The 14,370-nt window shown below is 55.4% G+C and overlaps 3 protein-coding genes across 3 annotated transcripts; 2 read left to right on the forward strand and 1 right to left on the reverse strand.

Moving 5' to 3' along the window:
• The first annotated feature begins 192 nt into the window (after positions 1-192).
• Positions 193-10,657, forward strand: NXF1 (nuclear RNA export factor 1). The gene is made up of 21 exons (XM_086677135.1): positions 193-359; positions 2,165-2,348; positions 2,568-2,721; positions 3,375-3,458; positions 3,567-3,671; positions 3,768-3,848; positions 3,967-4,036; positions 4,184-4,272; positions 4,400-4,507; positions 4,639-4,748; positions 6,680-6,716; positions 7,026-7,094; positions 7,174-7,229; positions 7,365-7,472; positions 7,579-7,637; positions 7,742-7,857; positions 7,982-8,024; positions 8,612-8,684; positions 9,211-9,393; positions 10,110-10,170; positions 10,290-10,657. The coding sequence occupies exons 1-21, from the start codon at positions 332-334 to the stop codon at positions 10,326-10,328; spliced, it is 1,857 nt and encodes a 618-aa protein (XP_086533261.1). The 5' UTR covers positions 193-331; the 3' UTR covers positions 10,329-10,657.
• A 179-nt stretch (positions 10,658-10,836) lies between these two features.
• On the forward strand, positions 10,837-11,984 carry TMEM223 (transmembrane protein 223). The gene is made up of 2 exons (XM_025915477.2): positions 10,837-11,181; positions 11,583-11,984. Exons 1-2 carry the CDS (start codon positions 10,866-10,868, stop codon positions 11,873-11,875), a joined length of 609 nt encoding a protein of 202 aa, XP_025771262.2. The 5' UTR covers positions 10,837-10,865; the 3' UTR covers positions 11,876-11,984.
• Positions 11,985-12,106: 122 nt separating this feature from the next.
• On the reverse strand, positions 12,107-14,367 carry TMEM179B (transmembrane protein 179B). The gene is made up of 5 exons (XM_086677147.1): positions 14,214-14,367; positions 13,109-13,296; positions 12,892-13,026; positions 12,670-12,748; positions 12,107-12,462 (listed from the first exon to the last, which is right to left on the reverse strand). Exons 1-5 carry the CDS (start codon positions 14,307-14,309, stop codon positions 12,301-12,303), a joined length of 660 nt encoding a protein of 219 aa, XP_086533273.1. The 5' UTR covers positions 14,310-14,367; the 3' UTR covers positions 12,107-12,300.
• Positions 14,368-14,370: the final 3 nt, after the last annotated feature.

Raw genomic sequence — 14,370 nt, forward strand, 5'->3', positions numbered from 1 at the left:
TAGCTGATGCCCGAAGAAAGAAGAAAGCAGACCGCGGGCCGACTGGGCCCGCCCCAACCTTGCGCGAGCTGTCGGCGCCCGGGTCTCTGGTGGGGTAGGCAGAGGCGAGCTCCGCCCCGACCCAGCTGCCAGCCGAGTGCGCACGCGCAGCGGGCCGCGCTCCCTCGGCGGCACCGCCCACCACCGGGGGACGTCGGCGGCGCGCGACGTAGTTCGCAGGATAAATGCGGTGGCGCCGGGCGTAGGAGTGATTAGGCTGGGGTGCTTGGGTGTTCGGACGCTTGGCGGGGTCGTGGCCCGCGCCTGAACCTGCCCTGTTTCGCGCTGTGCCATGGCGGACGAGGGGAAGTCCTACAACGGTCAGTGCTGGGCGGGAAGCGAGGCGATCTGGGGCCCGGTGGGCGGTGCCGGCCTAGGCCGCAGCCCCGGGGCGGGAGGCCGCGAGGGGCTGGGTGTCCGCGGCGGCGGGGGGGGGGGGGGGGGTGCGGCGCGGGCCGGGGGCGAGGCTACCCGGGGGCCCGGCCTCCATCGAGGCTGAGCGCCCGAGGCGTTGGCTCGGGAATCCTGGCGTTGCGTGGAGCTTCGGCTTGGAGCGGGTGGCTTGGCGGCGGGGTGGCGAGATTCCTTTGAACTTTGTAGGTGGTTGATGCTTGTCAGTTCAGTTTGGCGGCTAGACTCTTCCTTTAATGTGAGTCAGTGCCCGCCCAGTTCATCGGCTGCCCGTGTGCTGCTTTCCACCTCGTCCAGTCTGTCTTGCCCCGCCTCCCCTGCGGCCTTGGCTTTGGCTTAATGTTTCAGACCTCCACACCAGCTCCCTGTGCTAGTCCGAACACTACACTGGATTTTAGTCCAGAATAGTGGGTAGGAGCGCAAGAAGACCGAGGTTTGAATCCTGAGTTGTCTTCACTAAGCTTGAGTGAAGTCCACTCCCGGGCCTTACTTTCTGTCCCTGTAAGGAGGTAGTAACAGTGTTTATTTTCTTAGTGTGTCCGTGTATGTGCTAAAATGAGATCATTCATATCAGGTGCCTGGAGCATAGTGCCTGACACTGGAGAAAGTTCTCAGTGAATGTTAGCTGTGCCTTCTATTCGTTCCCCCCCCCCCCCCAGGGTCATTTCTTAGGGTTCATTGTTTGCAGAGTACTTACTAAGCAAGAGGGAGATCTTTTTAGGAATCACAGACCTTTTTTTTTTTTTTTTTTTTTTTTAACTAAGCCATTCCTACACACCAGGATTCAGAAGGTCATGTTACCTGAGAGCAGTCAAGGACCCTTGGTTAAGCTCCCTAGCTGTCATTAGAACCTGAGTCTTAGGAGTTGTCTCCTGAGTTAAAAGGCATTTCTGGGGGCACCTGGGGTGGCTCAGTCATTTAAGCCTCCGACTTTGGCTCAGGTCATGGTCTCACAGTTTGTGAGTTTGAACCCTGCGTTGGGCTCTGTGCTGACAGCTCAGAGCCTGGAGCCTGCTTCGGATTCTGTGTCTCTGTCTCTCTCTGCCCCTCCCCCGTGAGTACTGCTCTGCCTCTGCCTTGGTCTCTCTCTCAAAAATAAATAAACACTTAAAAAAAAAAAAGATTTTTTTAAAAAGGCATTTCTGGCCAAGGAAATGAAGAGTTCACTCCCAAAACTTCAGAATGGCAGTTTGAGAACAAGAGTTTTTAAAAAGCCTTTAAGTTGACCACCTTTGTAACCGTATGCCGTTTGTTCTCTGTATTGCAAAAGTATTGTGTACTGAAAGCTAATGTAATGACTGTAATTGGTTGATTTTAGAAGATGTGAGAGAGGTCACCACCCAGAGTTTGAGAGGGGTTAAATAGATTTGGGAGGCTAAGCAAGCAAGTTTCAGGTGAATTTCCCCGGGGGTCCGAGTTGTGTCTAGTTCTGCTTTGGGTCCACTCACACTTCCACATTGTGCTTCTCTTCTCTGTTAGTTCCAGTTTCTGATTCCTTTTCCTAAAGCCCGACGCTGTCTTCCAGTAACATTTCCCTCATGCCGCCATGCCACAGAGAGGGTTCTCTCTCAACAGACAGAAGTTTGCAGGGAAGTGGCCCCTGTAGTTACTGTGTATCTCATCCGATAGCAGGGTGCTGGATACTGTGACTGCCCCAACAAGGTAGCTGGACTAGCAGTGTACTTTCTAACTGATGTTCTGCTTTTAACCCCAGAGCACGATGACCGTGTTAGTTTCCCTCAAAGAAGAAAGAAGGGCCGGGGTCCCTTCCGGTGGAAATATGGTGAGGGGAACCGTAGGTCTGGAAGAGGAGGTTCTGGCATTCGGTCTTCCCGCCTGGAGGAAGATGACAGAGATGTAGCGATGAGTGATGCCCAGGAGGTTCCCCGAGTACGATAGTAAGTAACCAGTTGATCTGGTTTGAATTTAGCGGCCCATTTGTTTGATAAACTCTCTTACTGGCCACGTCATTTCTCTTTCCACCTGGAAAAGTGAGGGATGCCAGGGCCAGCTTACTGGTTGAGGAGTCTTAGCTGTAATCCTGACAACAGTGTGGGCAGACCTTGGAGAAGACATGCCTAGTGTTTGTGGGCATTTTGTTCTCTGCTTCCCCATAGCAACCCCTATGCTGCCCGACCCAACCGTCGAGGTGACAGTTGGCATGATCGAGACCGCATTCATGTTACCGTGCGGAGAGACAGAGCTCTTCCAGAGAGAGGAGGGGCTGGCACCAGCCAGGACGGGACCTCGAAGAACTGGTTTAAGATTACAGTGAGTGTCTGGGGAAGTGGATGTGCAAGGGAGACAGGGAGCTGGGCTCAGAATGAAGGTTTCTGCTTTTCACATGACAAAATCTGTTTTCTCCACAATCAGGTGTCTCTCCTTTCTTCTAGAACACCCAAGAGCAGGTTAAGAAAAGGAGTAGGACAAGCAGGATGCTGGGGGGCAGGGATGGGGACATCATCTAAAGGGAAACATGAAAACTGGTTGGGAGATGGAGTAATTCCTCTGAATGTCTCCATTTGGCTCAAGCCAAGTGTGGGGCTTCGGGTCCCTTAAGTTCCCTTAAGTGAAATCATGACCTTAACCGAAATCAAGAGTCAGACACTTAACTGACTGGGCCACCCAGGCACCCCAAGAAATGCTAAGTTTAAATGGACAGAAAGGAGGGCAAGGAATCCATGTCTGGCTTGAGTGAAAGAAAGAAAGAAAGAGAGAGAGAAAGAAAGAAAGAGAAAGAAAGAAGGGAGGGAGGGAGGGAAAGAAAGAAAGAAAGGAAGGAAGAAAGGAAGAAAACAAAAAACTTTTAACTGGCCCTTTCTTTAGAAAACCTTGTGAGGGTCGGCGGAAGGTGTGAAAGGAGGAGACTGGGGCTGCTGGTCAGCCTTCGTTCCACATCGTTCCCTTCTCTTTCTCTCATCTAGATTCCTTATGGCAGAAAATATGACAAGTCATGGCTCCTGAGTGTGATTCAGAGCAAGTGCAGTGTCCCTTTCACCCCCATTGAGGTGAGATAAGGCCTGCGTGGCTGGCTGGGCACCAAGGAGGGCGAGGGGCCAGCTGGACCAGGGGCCCTGGGCTCCCGAGTCTCATGCTCTTGTTTCCTCTTGGTGCAGTTTCACTATGAAAACACACGGGCCCAGTTTTTTGTTGAGGATGCCAGTACCGCCTCTGCGTTGAAGGCCGTCAACTATAAGATTTTGGATCAGGAGAACCGAAGGGTGTGTGTAAAGGGCCCGGCGTGGCTGGGGGTGGGTCTTGGGCCTGCTGCTTAGGCCTCCCCGGAATTCAACCTGCCCTCTGTGTCTTCTCTGCAGATCTCCATCATCATCAATTCTTCTGTCCCACCCCATTCTGTACAGAACGAGCTGAAGCCAGAACAAGTAGAGCAGCTAAAGGTGAGGCAGGCTCGCGTCATGTTTCCCTGCAGCCCTCCCACTTCCCACGTGCACTCCCGCCATCCCCCTCTCCCCACAGAGCCCCAGTGACCCCCGGCCCGTTTTCCTTCCCCTGTAGCTGATCATGAGCAAACGATATGATGGCTCCCAACAAGCGCTTGACCTGAAGGGCCTCCGTTCAGACCCAGGTATGGCTGATAGCTGTCCCGCTCAGAGAGGTGGGGACCGAGCGGGGGGATCTGTCAGACAGGGACGGTTTGAGGACGGTTTGGTACTAACTCTGACCTGGGAAAGCCCTCTCAGACTCGCCTTTCCTTCCATTCTGTTTCCTGAAGACTTGGTGGCCCAGAACATTGATGTTGTCCTGAATCGCAGGAGCTGCATGGCGGCCACCCTGCGGATCATCGAGGAGAACATCCCCGAGGTGAGGCCTTTGTCCCGTTTTGAGAGGGGAGGAGGCGGGGTGGGGTGGGTAGGATGGGGTTGGGAGGCAGATGCGTCTCTGAACCCTCTGTTGGCGGCGCCGCCTCTAAACTTTCCTCTGCCCGCAGCTGTTGTCCTTGAACTTGAGCAACAACAGGCTGTACAGGCTAGATGACATGTCCAGCCTGGTGCAGAAAGCACCCAACCTGAAGATCCTCAACCTCTCCGGAAACGAGGTGAGGCAGGAGAGCCCGGTTGTGGGCGGGGTGAGCAGAGGGGGGCCCCCGGGAGGGAGTTTCCGAGCTGGGACTCTCGCTGCCTCTCCTTACCGGGGTCTCTTGCCCGCTCTCTGTCCCCGTCTCTGCAGTTGAAGTCCGAGAGGGAGTTGGACAAGGTAAAAGGGCTGAAGCTGGAAGAGCTGTGGCTCGACGGAAACCCGCTGTGTGACACCTTCCGAGACCAGTCCACCTACATCAGGTCAGTTGTGGCCTCTGTCTCCCCTCCCGGGGACCTTCACCCCCTGGGAGGCTGAGCTAATGCACCCTGACCAGCGCCCGTCTGCAGGAGCTGTGCAGCCCTGAGCTGGAGCCGCCTGTCCTTTGGGAGGATCACGTGCTCCTCCCTTCGTCTGTCCGTGTGTCCCAGCTTGGCCCCAAGGTCTCCTCTCCTTCCTTCTCACCTGACTGCCTGTTCGCTGTCCTGTGGTCTTGCCTCTTCCTTCCTGAACACTGCCTTTTCTAGAATCTCCCTACCCTACTGTTCCAGGAAGGGCACCTCCCTTTTTCTACCACGACCAGGGGGTGTCTTGCGTATGCCCCGTACGTGGAGCTGCCTTGTGCTAAGAGCCCGGTATTCCTGGGCTGAGAAAGCCCTCCCTCCCCGGGACCTCCTGTTGATGGGCCTTCCCTTCTTTGTCTCACGACGGCCCCTCTTGCCGTGCCAAGAGGGACTCTCCTCTCATGGTCCACGTGCCCAAGGCTGTTGCCTGGGCTTTCCCACTCGTGCTAAGGTGGAGGACTCCTTGGAGCTGGTGCCATGCAGTCTGTCTCTCCTGCCCGGAGCTGTGAGCTGGGCCCTCCCTGGAGAAGAAACCTGGGTTCCCCAAGCCGTGTGATCAGAGCCGGGGCCCCGCCAGCAGGCGAGGGCGTCCCAAGGCAGGTGCTGGGCGTGGAGGCCACGGGGGCAATGGCTACCAAGGAGACAGAGAACTGACCCTCTCGGGGGGCGCTGCCCCGCCCTCACTCACACACCTCACGTCACCCTGCTTGGCCCCGGAGGATGGCTGGTTAGCCAGAGACGGGTAAGATTCCTCAGGGAAGGAACAACCTAAGACAGGCACAGTCGCAGAGGGGCCATCAGGAGAGAACTTGGGGGCCAACAGAGGTGGGGCACAGACCCTCACCCCCCCAACTTTGCAGGGGCCTGAACCCTCAACCTTCTGAGGGAGGTCTCCTGCCCCCATGGCTGCTTCGCTTCCCACGCCCAGCTCAGATCGGGACCCAGGTAGCCAGCAGAGACCTGGACGACAGCAACTGCCCTCTCGCTGCAGCAAGAATTTGTTTTCTGTTTCTACCTTGGACCACAGGGAAAGGGGCAGCTGAAGGAAAAGGCTGTGTTGGGTGTCTTCTTCCCTTTTTCCTTCCTCGTTCTTCTAAATGCCTCCTTGCCTGATAGTTCTTTCGCCTTTTCTTTGCTTCCTCTTTCTTTTCTCTCTCTCTGCTCCCCCTCTGTCTCCCCCATCTCTCCCCTGCCCCATCCCACCTTTTCTCTTCTTTTTTTTCCCTTTTCTCTTCTTTTCTCTTCTCTTCTCTTCTCTTCTCTTCTCTTCTCTTCTCTTCTCTTCTCTTCTCTTCTCTTCTTTCTCTTCTCTTCTCTCCACTCCTCTCCTCTCCTCTCCTCTCCTCTCCTCTCCTCTCCTCTCCTCTTCCTTCGCCTCACCTCTTCCTAAACCCTGCCTTGCTCATCTCCCTGCCCCAACATCCTGTGCCATCCCTGTGGTGTTTCTGGTCTTGGCCACGGCCAGACTGGGCAGAACTGATGGATACCTGTTGAGGCAGCGGAGCCCCTGGGCTCCCACCCCATTCCCTCCTCCCGGGGCTGCACAGGTGAGTAGGTGGAAGGTAAGGGGTGCAGGGTGGGGAAGGACGTCCCGGCTTAAAGCCCGGGCTGGGAGCGCTGTTCTCGTGGCGCTCGGATCAGGCAGAGAGAATAGGGTCAGCCTTCAAGGCAGCTGTCTCTGGGTGCCCCGGGTGAGGTGGGGAGTGGGGCCTCTCTCCCAGGAGCTCAGAGGCTGGCGGGAGTGAGGACGGGAGGGGCTGTCCCTTGGGCGTTGGTGTATGTGCTCCTAGAGCAGCTCAGGAGGCACGGTGGCTCTGAAGCATCACTCACTTCTGTCCTGTTCTTGACAGCGCCATTCGCGAACGATTTCCCAAATTATTACGCCTGGTAAGTCCGCAGCTTTTTTAACTCTTTTGTCACGAGCATAGCCTCTCCCACCCAAAAGGTCCCGCCTCACGTATGTTTGTATGACCATGAATTTGGAGACATGGAGCCCTTGGAGGATCTGGCAAAGGTTATATAATCTTTCTTCCCAGAGAAATGCCTGTAGACAAAAGTTGCACCTATCACAGCTCCTGGGATCTTTTCCATGTCTCTTTGGCCTCTGACCCCCTCACTCTTAGTTGTCCCATCTAATTACTCATCCAGCCTTTTTCATCTCTGTTTATGCTGTCAACTTCCACTTCCTTTCTGCAGGATGGCCATGAGTTACCCCCTCCGATTGCCTTTGACGTTGAAGCCCCCACGACGTTACCGCCCTGCAAGGTAAGAAGTGGGGCAGAGTTAGAACTCGTGTGGGGAGGAGAGTATTGGTTATGGGATTCTGATACCTGTTTGCTTCCAGGGAAGCTATTTTGGAACAGAGACCCTGAAGAACCTGGTCCTGCATTTCTTGCAGCAGTGAGTATTGCCGGAGGACCCCTGAGGCTGGGGAGAGGTGGGCCAGCCCCAGTGCCGCTCACTCGGGGCAGCTGTTGGGTCGTTCTGTGGATCCAGAGCCGGGAATTCAGACTTGCCCTTTTGTGGTTCCCGCAGGTACTACGCGGTGTATGACTCTGGAGACCGGCAGCGGCTCCTGGACGCCTACCATGACGGGGCCTGCTGCTCCCTCAGCATCCCTTTTACCCCCCAGAACCCTTCCCGGTGAGTGTCACTGCCCGGGACCAGCATTTCTCGGCAGATGCAGGCTAGCACCTGCCAGCATCCATCCCACGCTGACCACCGCCTCCTTTTCCACTTATCCCCCTAGAAGCAACCTGGCCGAGTACTTCAAGGACAGCAGGAATGTGAAGAAGCTCAAAGACCCCAGTAAGTGTGTGATGTGAGCAGAAAGCCTGGGACGGAGGTGGGAAGGAATCGGTCACAGAGCTCAGGAGTGTGTGGCAGCCCCTAACCTTGGGTTCTCCCCACAGCCCTGCGGTTCCGCCTGCTGAAGCACACGCGTCTCAACGTTGTTGCCTTCCTCAATGAGTTACCCAAAACTCAGCACGACGTCAACTCCTTTGTGGTAGACATAAGCGCCCAGACAGTAAGCACCTGTTTCTTCCCTGGCCGGAGCCTGAACTTAGGGAAGGAAGGGGCGGTCACGAGGCATGGGGGACTTGGGCTCCGGCGGGGAGCCCACCTGGTGACTGACGCTGCTTCTCTTTCAGAGCACATTGCTGTGTTTTTCCGTCAATGGGGTCTTCAAGGAAGGTGAGAATCTTGGTGGAGTCTGGAGTTTGCAGAGTGGGCCCCTCCTGCAGCTAGATCTTTTTTCTCCACACTTTCGGCTTCTCAGCTACCTTCCCTCTCCTCCCCTGACCTCCTCCTCTTCTGCCCCAAGCCATCTTCATGAGGCCTACCCTCTCCACCTGTCTTTCCTGTCTGGGATATGGGACAAACCTGAGGATTAGGAGGACACAGGCTTTGGTGTCAGGCAGATCCAAGGCTCCATTCCAACCTTGGTCCTGTGTGCCCGTGGCCAATTTACATTAACTCTGAGCTTCAGATTCTTTATTTGTAAAAAGGGGTACTAGCCATCCCCTAGCGGTGCTGTGGGGAGTAAATGAAGGGCTTGCCGTAGGACCTTGCACACAGATGTTCTGTGGGTGGGCTAACGGGTGGTTATTGTCCTCGCTGGCCCGACATTCCTCTTCACCTCTGCTCCCCTGTACACACGCAGTCATCCGTCTGGTCTACTTCACGTTAGTCGTATCAAGTAAGACCGTGATGGGAGAAGCTTTCGGTAAACACAAAGCGTGGCTGATCCTAAGGGGTCATTGCTGTTGTTAACATTACAGTGGATGGAAAATCTCGGGATTCTTTGCGAGCCTTCACCAGGACATTTGTCGCTGTTCCTGCCAGCAATTCAGGGTAAGTGTTTGGCTTACCACATGGGGTCCCAGTCCCATTCCATGGCCAGCATGTGGGAATTGGTAGGGGCGGGGATGGGGGAGCCGGTCCTCAGGATGTTTTCAGAATTTCAGAAAGGCTGGGGGGAATCAGGAGGAAGCTCTCACAATGGTGGTGAGCTTGGCTCTGGAGCCAGGCTGGGTTTTTCATCCTGGCCCTACCACTTCTAGCTAAGGGCAAGTTTCCTCGTCTGGAAACTAGTATATTTACTTCCGTGGCCTGTCGTGAAGATAAATGGGGATGAGAAGTGTCCAGAGTTGGGGGAGAATGTGTAATTCTAGTGTGTTCGGTAGAGAACCGCTTACACGGGTTGTGTGGGAAGGGTCGTAAATGATAAATTGTAATGACCAATAGTGGGGGAGGGGTACTTTGTGAATGCTGAAAGAACCTGTCGAGTGTAAGGGTGTCAAGTATGAGAACAGGAATAAAGTTGGGAAGATGAGGTGGTCTGTTTGTCCAGCTGTCTAAAGTGCTTTTTGTCCCACAGGCTGTGCATCGTAAATGACGAGCTGTTTGTGCGCAATGCCAGCCCTGATGAGATCCAGAGAGCCTTCGCCATGCCTGCACCCACACCTTCCTCCAGCCCAGTGCCCACCCTCTCCCCAGAGCAGCAGGAGATGCTGCAGGCATTCTCTACCCAGTCTGGCATGAACCTTGAGTGGTCCCAGAAGTGAGTGCTGGGCATGTGTAGCAGTAGGGGGAAATGGAGGTAGGGGTGGTAGTGAATAATGAGTGCTCCTAAAATTTTAAAAACCAGAACTTATAAATACGGTCCATAAAAAAATGTGGCCTCTGCATAAATCAGCATCACAAAATTTAAAGCCCAAATGAAGTCTCTTTGTATATACTGTTTTACAACTTACCTTTTTGTTTATCTTGTGAACATCTTTCCCTATCACTGTGTGTGTGTGTGTGTGTGTGTGTGTGTGTGTATTTTAAATGCTTGTTTATTTTTGAGAGAGAGAAAGAGCATGAGCAGGGGAGGGGCAAAGAGAGGGGGAGACACAGAGTCTGAAGCAGGCTCCAGGCTCCAGGCTCCCAGCTGTCAGCACAGAGCCCAACATGAGGCTCAAACTCACCCTGCAATCATGGCCTGAGCTGAAGTCAGAAGTTTAACCGACTGAGCCACCCAGGCACATCCCCATCACTGTAAAAATCACCTTCCTCCTCTTGACAGCTACTTAGTAATCCTTTGTATCCAGTAGGCCATTGATAGACATTTGGATTGTTACAAGTTTTTCATTTGTATACACAGTGCAAGAATGTATATAATTGTTGGCACACACTGGCAAGTGTTACTATATAATGGACTTTGAAGTGGCATCTAGCCATCAGGGTGAGTGCCTTTTGGTTCTAATGAGGGTGCCTGTTCTTCCCCCACTGCAGGTGTCTCCAGGACAACAACTGGGACTACACCAGATCTGCCCAGGCCTTTACTCATCTGAAGGTAAGTTTGGGGAATTCAGTCGCAAAAAGGCCAGAGATCTCTGGGCCTTCAAGAGGGTCAGGCAAGCTGGGGGTGGGGGAAAGGGGCTGGCTCTGCTGACCTTTTCTTTTTTTGCTAAGGCCAAGGGCGAGATCCCAGAAGTGGCGTTCATGAAGTGATCCGTAGTCATGCCCCAGAAGAAGCCCCCTGTAAAATAGCCCTTGGATATTGATGTCTCCTTGTCATGGCTGTCGTTTTCTCCTCTCTGGCCCCGACCGAGGCCACCCTGTGACTGTGACCGTGACCGAAGAGAATGGGCTGCCGGATCCCTCTCCTCACCTGCCTTCTGGGAGACTTCTGGAAGACTTCCGGAAGATTGAGCCTCACTGGTGCCAGGAAGCCAAAGCTTACTTTGTAGAACTGACACTAAACTACCGAAGGACCTAGGTGCTTTGTGTACTTAACCCCAGAACCCTCCTTACTTTTTAAGATAAAGAGTGATATTGTATTTTGTGTCACGCGTGCTAGATTGTTTTTGCCCCGCCCCTGCCAGGAGGTGGTGCTGGGGCAAAGCCTGGCGGGCAGCCCCCCCCCCCCCCGCCTCACCCCCGTCCTCCCCTCCCTCCCGGGGCGGGACCCAGGCTGCGGGCAGCCGAGCGCTGGGGGCGGGGCCCGCCTGCCGGAAATCCCGCCCCAGAAGCAGCGCCGCCGTAGTTATGGCGGCGCCCGGGCGGCGGTGGCCTGTGCGGCTGCTCCTTACGCTGCGGCCGCTGCCCGTGCACCGGTCCTTGCACGCCGCGGCCCCGCCGCGGGACGTGCTGCTCTTCGAGCACGAACGGGGCCGCTTCTTCGCGGTCCTCGGGCTGTTCTGCGCGGGCCAGGGCGTCTTCTGGGCCTCCCTGGCCGTGGCAGCTTTGGCCCGACCCCCGGCCCGGGCGCTGTCTCCAGACGCGGAGTTCCCGGACCGCGGCCGCTCGGACCTGCGCTCCACGCTCTGGCGCTACGGCCTGGCGCTCGGCTGCGGCGCCATCGGTAAGGCGTGGGCTGGCTTCCCACCTTGGGGACGTGGGGTGGCTGGGCACGACCTTCCCTGCTCCGACAAGGACAGTGAGGGACTTCCGACCCTCCGAGGCGGGCAGTACTGGAGGTGGGAGGGCCTTGAGCCAAGCTCTCGGACAGGCCTAGGGTGAGGTCAGCCTCTCACTCTGCGAGCTTGAGCAGTTACACGGCCCTGAACCCGTCTCCTTGTCTTTAAAATGGGGGTGGACATTAATGTTGTTGGGAAGGAATGACGGAACACAAGACCCCGGGGTAGAAGAGGAGCTCAAAAAATGTTACCATCGTCGCAATTGTTTTAATTTGGGGGGACCGGCGAGGTTCCTGCTTAGCTCTCCCGCGAAAATGCCCCACCCCAAACATTGCTCTTCCTGCAGGTACCCTGGTACTTGGTGCCGGTCTCCTCTTCTCCCTCCGTTCTGTGCGTTCAGTGATGCTATTGGCTGGAGGAAAGCAGGTGACCCTCACCACTCACGCTCCCTTTGGCTTGGGTGCCCATTTCACCGTTCCTTTGAACCACGTATCCTGCATGGCCCACCGTGGTGAAGTCCCTGCCATGTTGCCTCTGAAGATCAAAGGCCGGCGCTTCTACTTCCTCTTGGACAAAGCTGGACACTTCCCCAACACAAAACTCTTTGACAACACTGTGGGTGCCTACCGCAGCTTGTGAAGAGACCACCGCGGATGGCTCACCCCTCCCAGAGGGGAATAAAAACCGGACCTCGGGGATGGGGGTCACCCAAGGGGGCCCAGGGTTCATTAACAGCAAATAAAAGAGCAGTCATCCCAAAGGCAACCGACAGTACCTCTGAATTTTGGTTCCATGTCTGTTTGGCTTTCGCTCCTGTCCTCCGATCCACCTGCCTACAGTGCTTTCAACACCAAGAACTCAGTACCAAGATGAAGGAAAAAAGTAATCTAATATTTTGGTACAAAAACAGCTGTAGGAAGAGAGGTGGAGGGAGCCCATTGTCACGTTTCCCTCGTGGAGGGAAAAACAGGCTCCCATTATAAACAGGGCCACGTGGGGGCAAGAGGACTGTAGGCACGTGGGCATGGAGTCTTTGGCTGCAGGAAGGATTTTCTGGTTACTCTTCAGGAAGGGGAAAGGCGTGGCCCAACAAGAACATCTGTCTCAGAGCTCCATTCGGGGTCCCCCCGCTCCAGAGGCCGATAAGGTGTGGCTTCAGACTTCCACTGCACCACCTGAAGCATCAAGACCACACACCACAATACCAGATTCACCCAAGAAGAGGTCTGTGGGAAACAGGAACAAGAGCGTGAGGAACGTGGCCATCTTGAATCCAGTTCCACCCACATACAGCTATTTGCTCACTGTCAGGTCAACAAGCCCATCAGCCCCTCTCAGCCTCTCACTGGTGGGCACCCTGACAACTACAGATGCTTATAGGAGTCTGTGGACCCCTGAGTTTCCACCTAGTCTTTCATGTCCCAGAACCTCACTTCAGCATCGTATAGGTTGGAGTAAAACTTCAGAGTGGTTCCAGGGGGTGTCCATGGAATTTTCTGGGCTTCAGAGCAGCTGTGAGGTCAAAAGATGGTGGTGAGAAAGGGAGGATATACCCCAAACATACCTGTGCCCGGATGCCCTCTGAGAGGAGAACTGAGAGGGACAAAAAGGGAAGGCAGTCAGCCCCAGCCAGGGTTCCCTCCCTCTCCCATTACCTAATTGTAATGTTCAGGGAGACGATGGATTTGCAGAGAGAACGGGTGCCAAATCGAAGGATACAGGCAGACACTAAGACCAGGAAGGTGGCTATAGCAGAGATGGCCAGTGCAATGCGGAGCCCTGTAGGGCCTCTGAGGAGGGAGAGAACAAGCCTTGTGGTTGGAATGGGCCTTCCCCGAGCTCAGCCCCTGACTCTCAGGGTAGGGCAGTCACCTGTGGGAGTCCTCGATGCAGCTGCTGTAGACCCAGAAGAGCAGGAGCAGGAGGCAGTAGAGGGCCAGGAGGCCAGAGACCCCGGCCACAAAGTAGCAGAGGGATGGGGCCGAGGGCTGGGATAAAGCCAGGGAGGAGCCATTGAGGGCGGCCACGCCGTACAAGGGACAGTGGCTACTGAAGGAACCCTGTGAAGAGAAGCTGCTGAGTCCTACCTAGATTTCAGGTTAGAGCCTCGGTGCAGGCTCTGGGCAGGTGTGAGGGATAACCTAGGAGAGGGCCACCCTAGGAAGTTATTTATGCACTGTCAGTTCCTGTTTCTGGCCCAGTAGACTGATGGAGAGGGCCTGCTGGGGAAGTCAAACCTGCAGTGGACAGAAGGATCAGGAAATAGGCGGTGGTTATAAGACAGTGAGCTTCAGAGATGCCTCACAAGTTCTGGTCTCCCCTCTGCAGAAAGCCTAGAGTAAAACCAGAACTTGTGTAACCTTCAACTATCTCCGATATTTCCTAATCTGTTAAAAACAAAACAAAACAAACAAACAAACAAAAAAAAAAAAAAAACACGAAAAAGGCATAATCGTGCCTTACAGGGTTAAATGAGCCTGTTTATTAACAAGATTGCAGGCTGGGGGGAAAAAAACCCTCCTGCTTTGGGCATTTTCTACCTCCGTATTTTGTCATTCATACACCGTGCTGCAATCGTGTGGAAGCTCGGTCATCTCCGCTACACTATGCTTTATTCCCTGGCATAGCTCGGCACAAGTGCCTCATTTAAACGTGTAGGCAGGGCCCGGGCCGATTTCTGTTTCAGAACCAGGGTAAGGTGATGCAGCCGCAGCCACCAGACCGGGCTACGTGTGGTGCTGGAAGACACTCCGGAAAACCCGTCCCTAGGCGAGGGAATGACTTTAGAGCAACGTGGGCGGGCGGGGCCGGAAAGCGCGATCGGCGCCGGTGCATCTCCGCCGCATCTCCGCCGCAGACGGGCGCCCGCCGGGCCTCCCCCGACGCCCCGGCTCCGAGGCGCAGCGCGACGGCACCACGCCGGCCCCGGCCAGCCCGCCCCCGCCTACGCGACCCCACGGCCGGCCCCGCCCCGCACCTGGGTCCGGGTCAGCGTCGCGGCCGCCACGGCCCCGCACAGGAAGGCAGCTGTGAATAGCAAGAGCTCGAAGCGCTGCAACCAGGGCAGCGCCATGGCGCCGTCGCCACTAGGAAGCGCCGCCGCGGGAGCCAACCACCCAAGCCCCGCCTCATCC

Source organism: Puma concolor, chromosome D1 (assembly GCF_028749965.1).
Source record: "Puma concolor isolate L17-30 chromosome D1, mPumCon1.1.hap2, whole genome shotgun sequence".
Classification (NCBI taxonomy): Eukaryota; Metazoa; Chordata; class Mammalia; order Carnivora; family Felidae; genus Puma; species Puma concolor.

Excerpts from the sequence above, each read along its gene's own strand:
- NXF1 (XM_086677135.1), top strand. The coding sequence starts at position 332 with ATGGCGGACGAGGGGAAGTCCTACAACG. Across the intron at positions 2,349-2,567 it reads GAGGTTCCCCGAGTACGATA|CAACCCCTATGCTGCCCGAC; the intron begins GTAAGTAACCAG and ends GCTTCCCCATAG. Across the intron at positions 9,394-10,109 it reads AACCTTGAGTGGTCCCAGAA|GTGTCTCCAGGACAACAACT; the intron begins GTGAGTGCTGGG and ends CCCCCACTGCAG.
- TMEM223 (XM_025915477.2), top strand. The coding sequence starts at position 10,866 with ATGGCGGCGCCCGGGCGGCGGTGGCCTGTGCGGCTGCTCCTTACGCTG. Across the intron at positions 11,182-11,582 it reads GCTCGGCTGCGGCGCCATCG|GTACCCTGGTACTTGGTGCC; the intron begins GTAAGGCGTGGG and ends CTCTTCCTGCAG.
- TMEM179B (XM_086677147.1), bottom strand. The coding sequence starts at position 14,309 with ATGGCGCTGCCCTGGTTGCAGCGCTTCGAGCTCTTGCTATTCACAGCT. Across the intron at positions 13,297-14,213 it reads CGACGCTGACCCGGACCCAG|GGTTCCTTCAGTAGCCACTG; the intron begins GTGCGGGGCGGG and ends TTCTCTTCACAG. Across the intron at positions 12,463-12,669 it reads CCAACCTATACGATGCTGAA|ACCTCTTCTTGGGTGAATCT; the intron begins GTGAGGTTCTGG and ends TGTTTCCCACAG.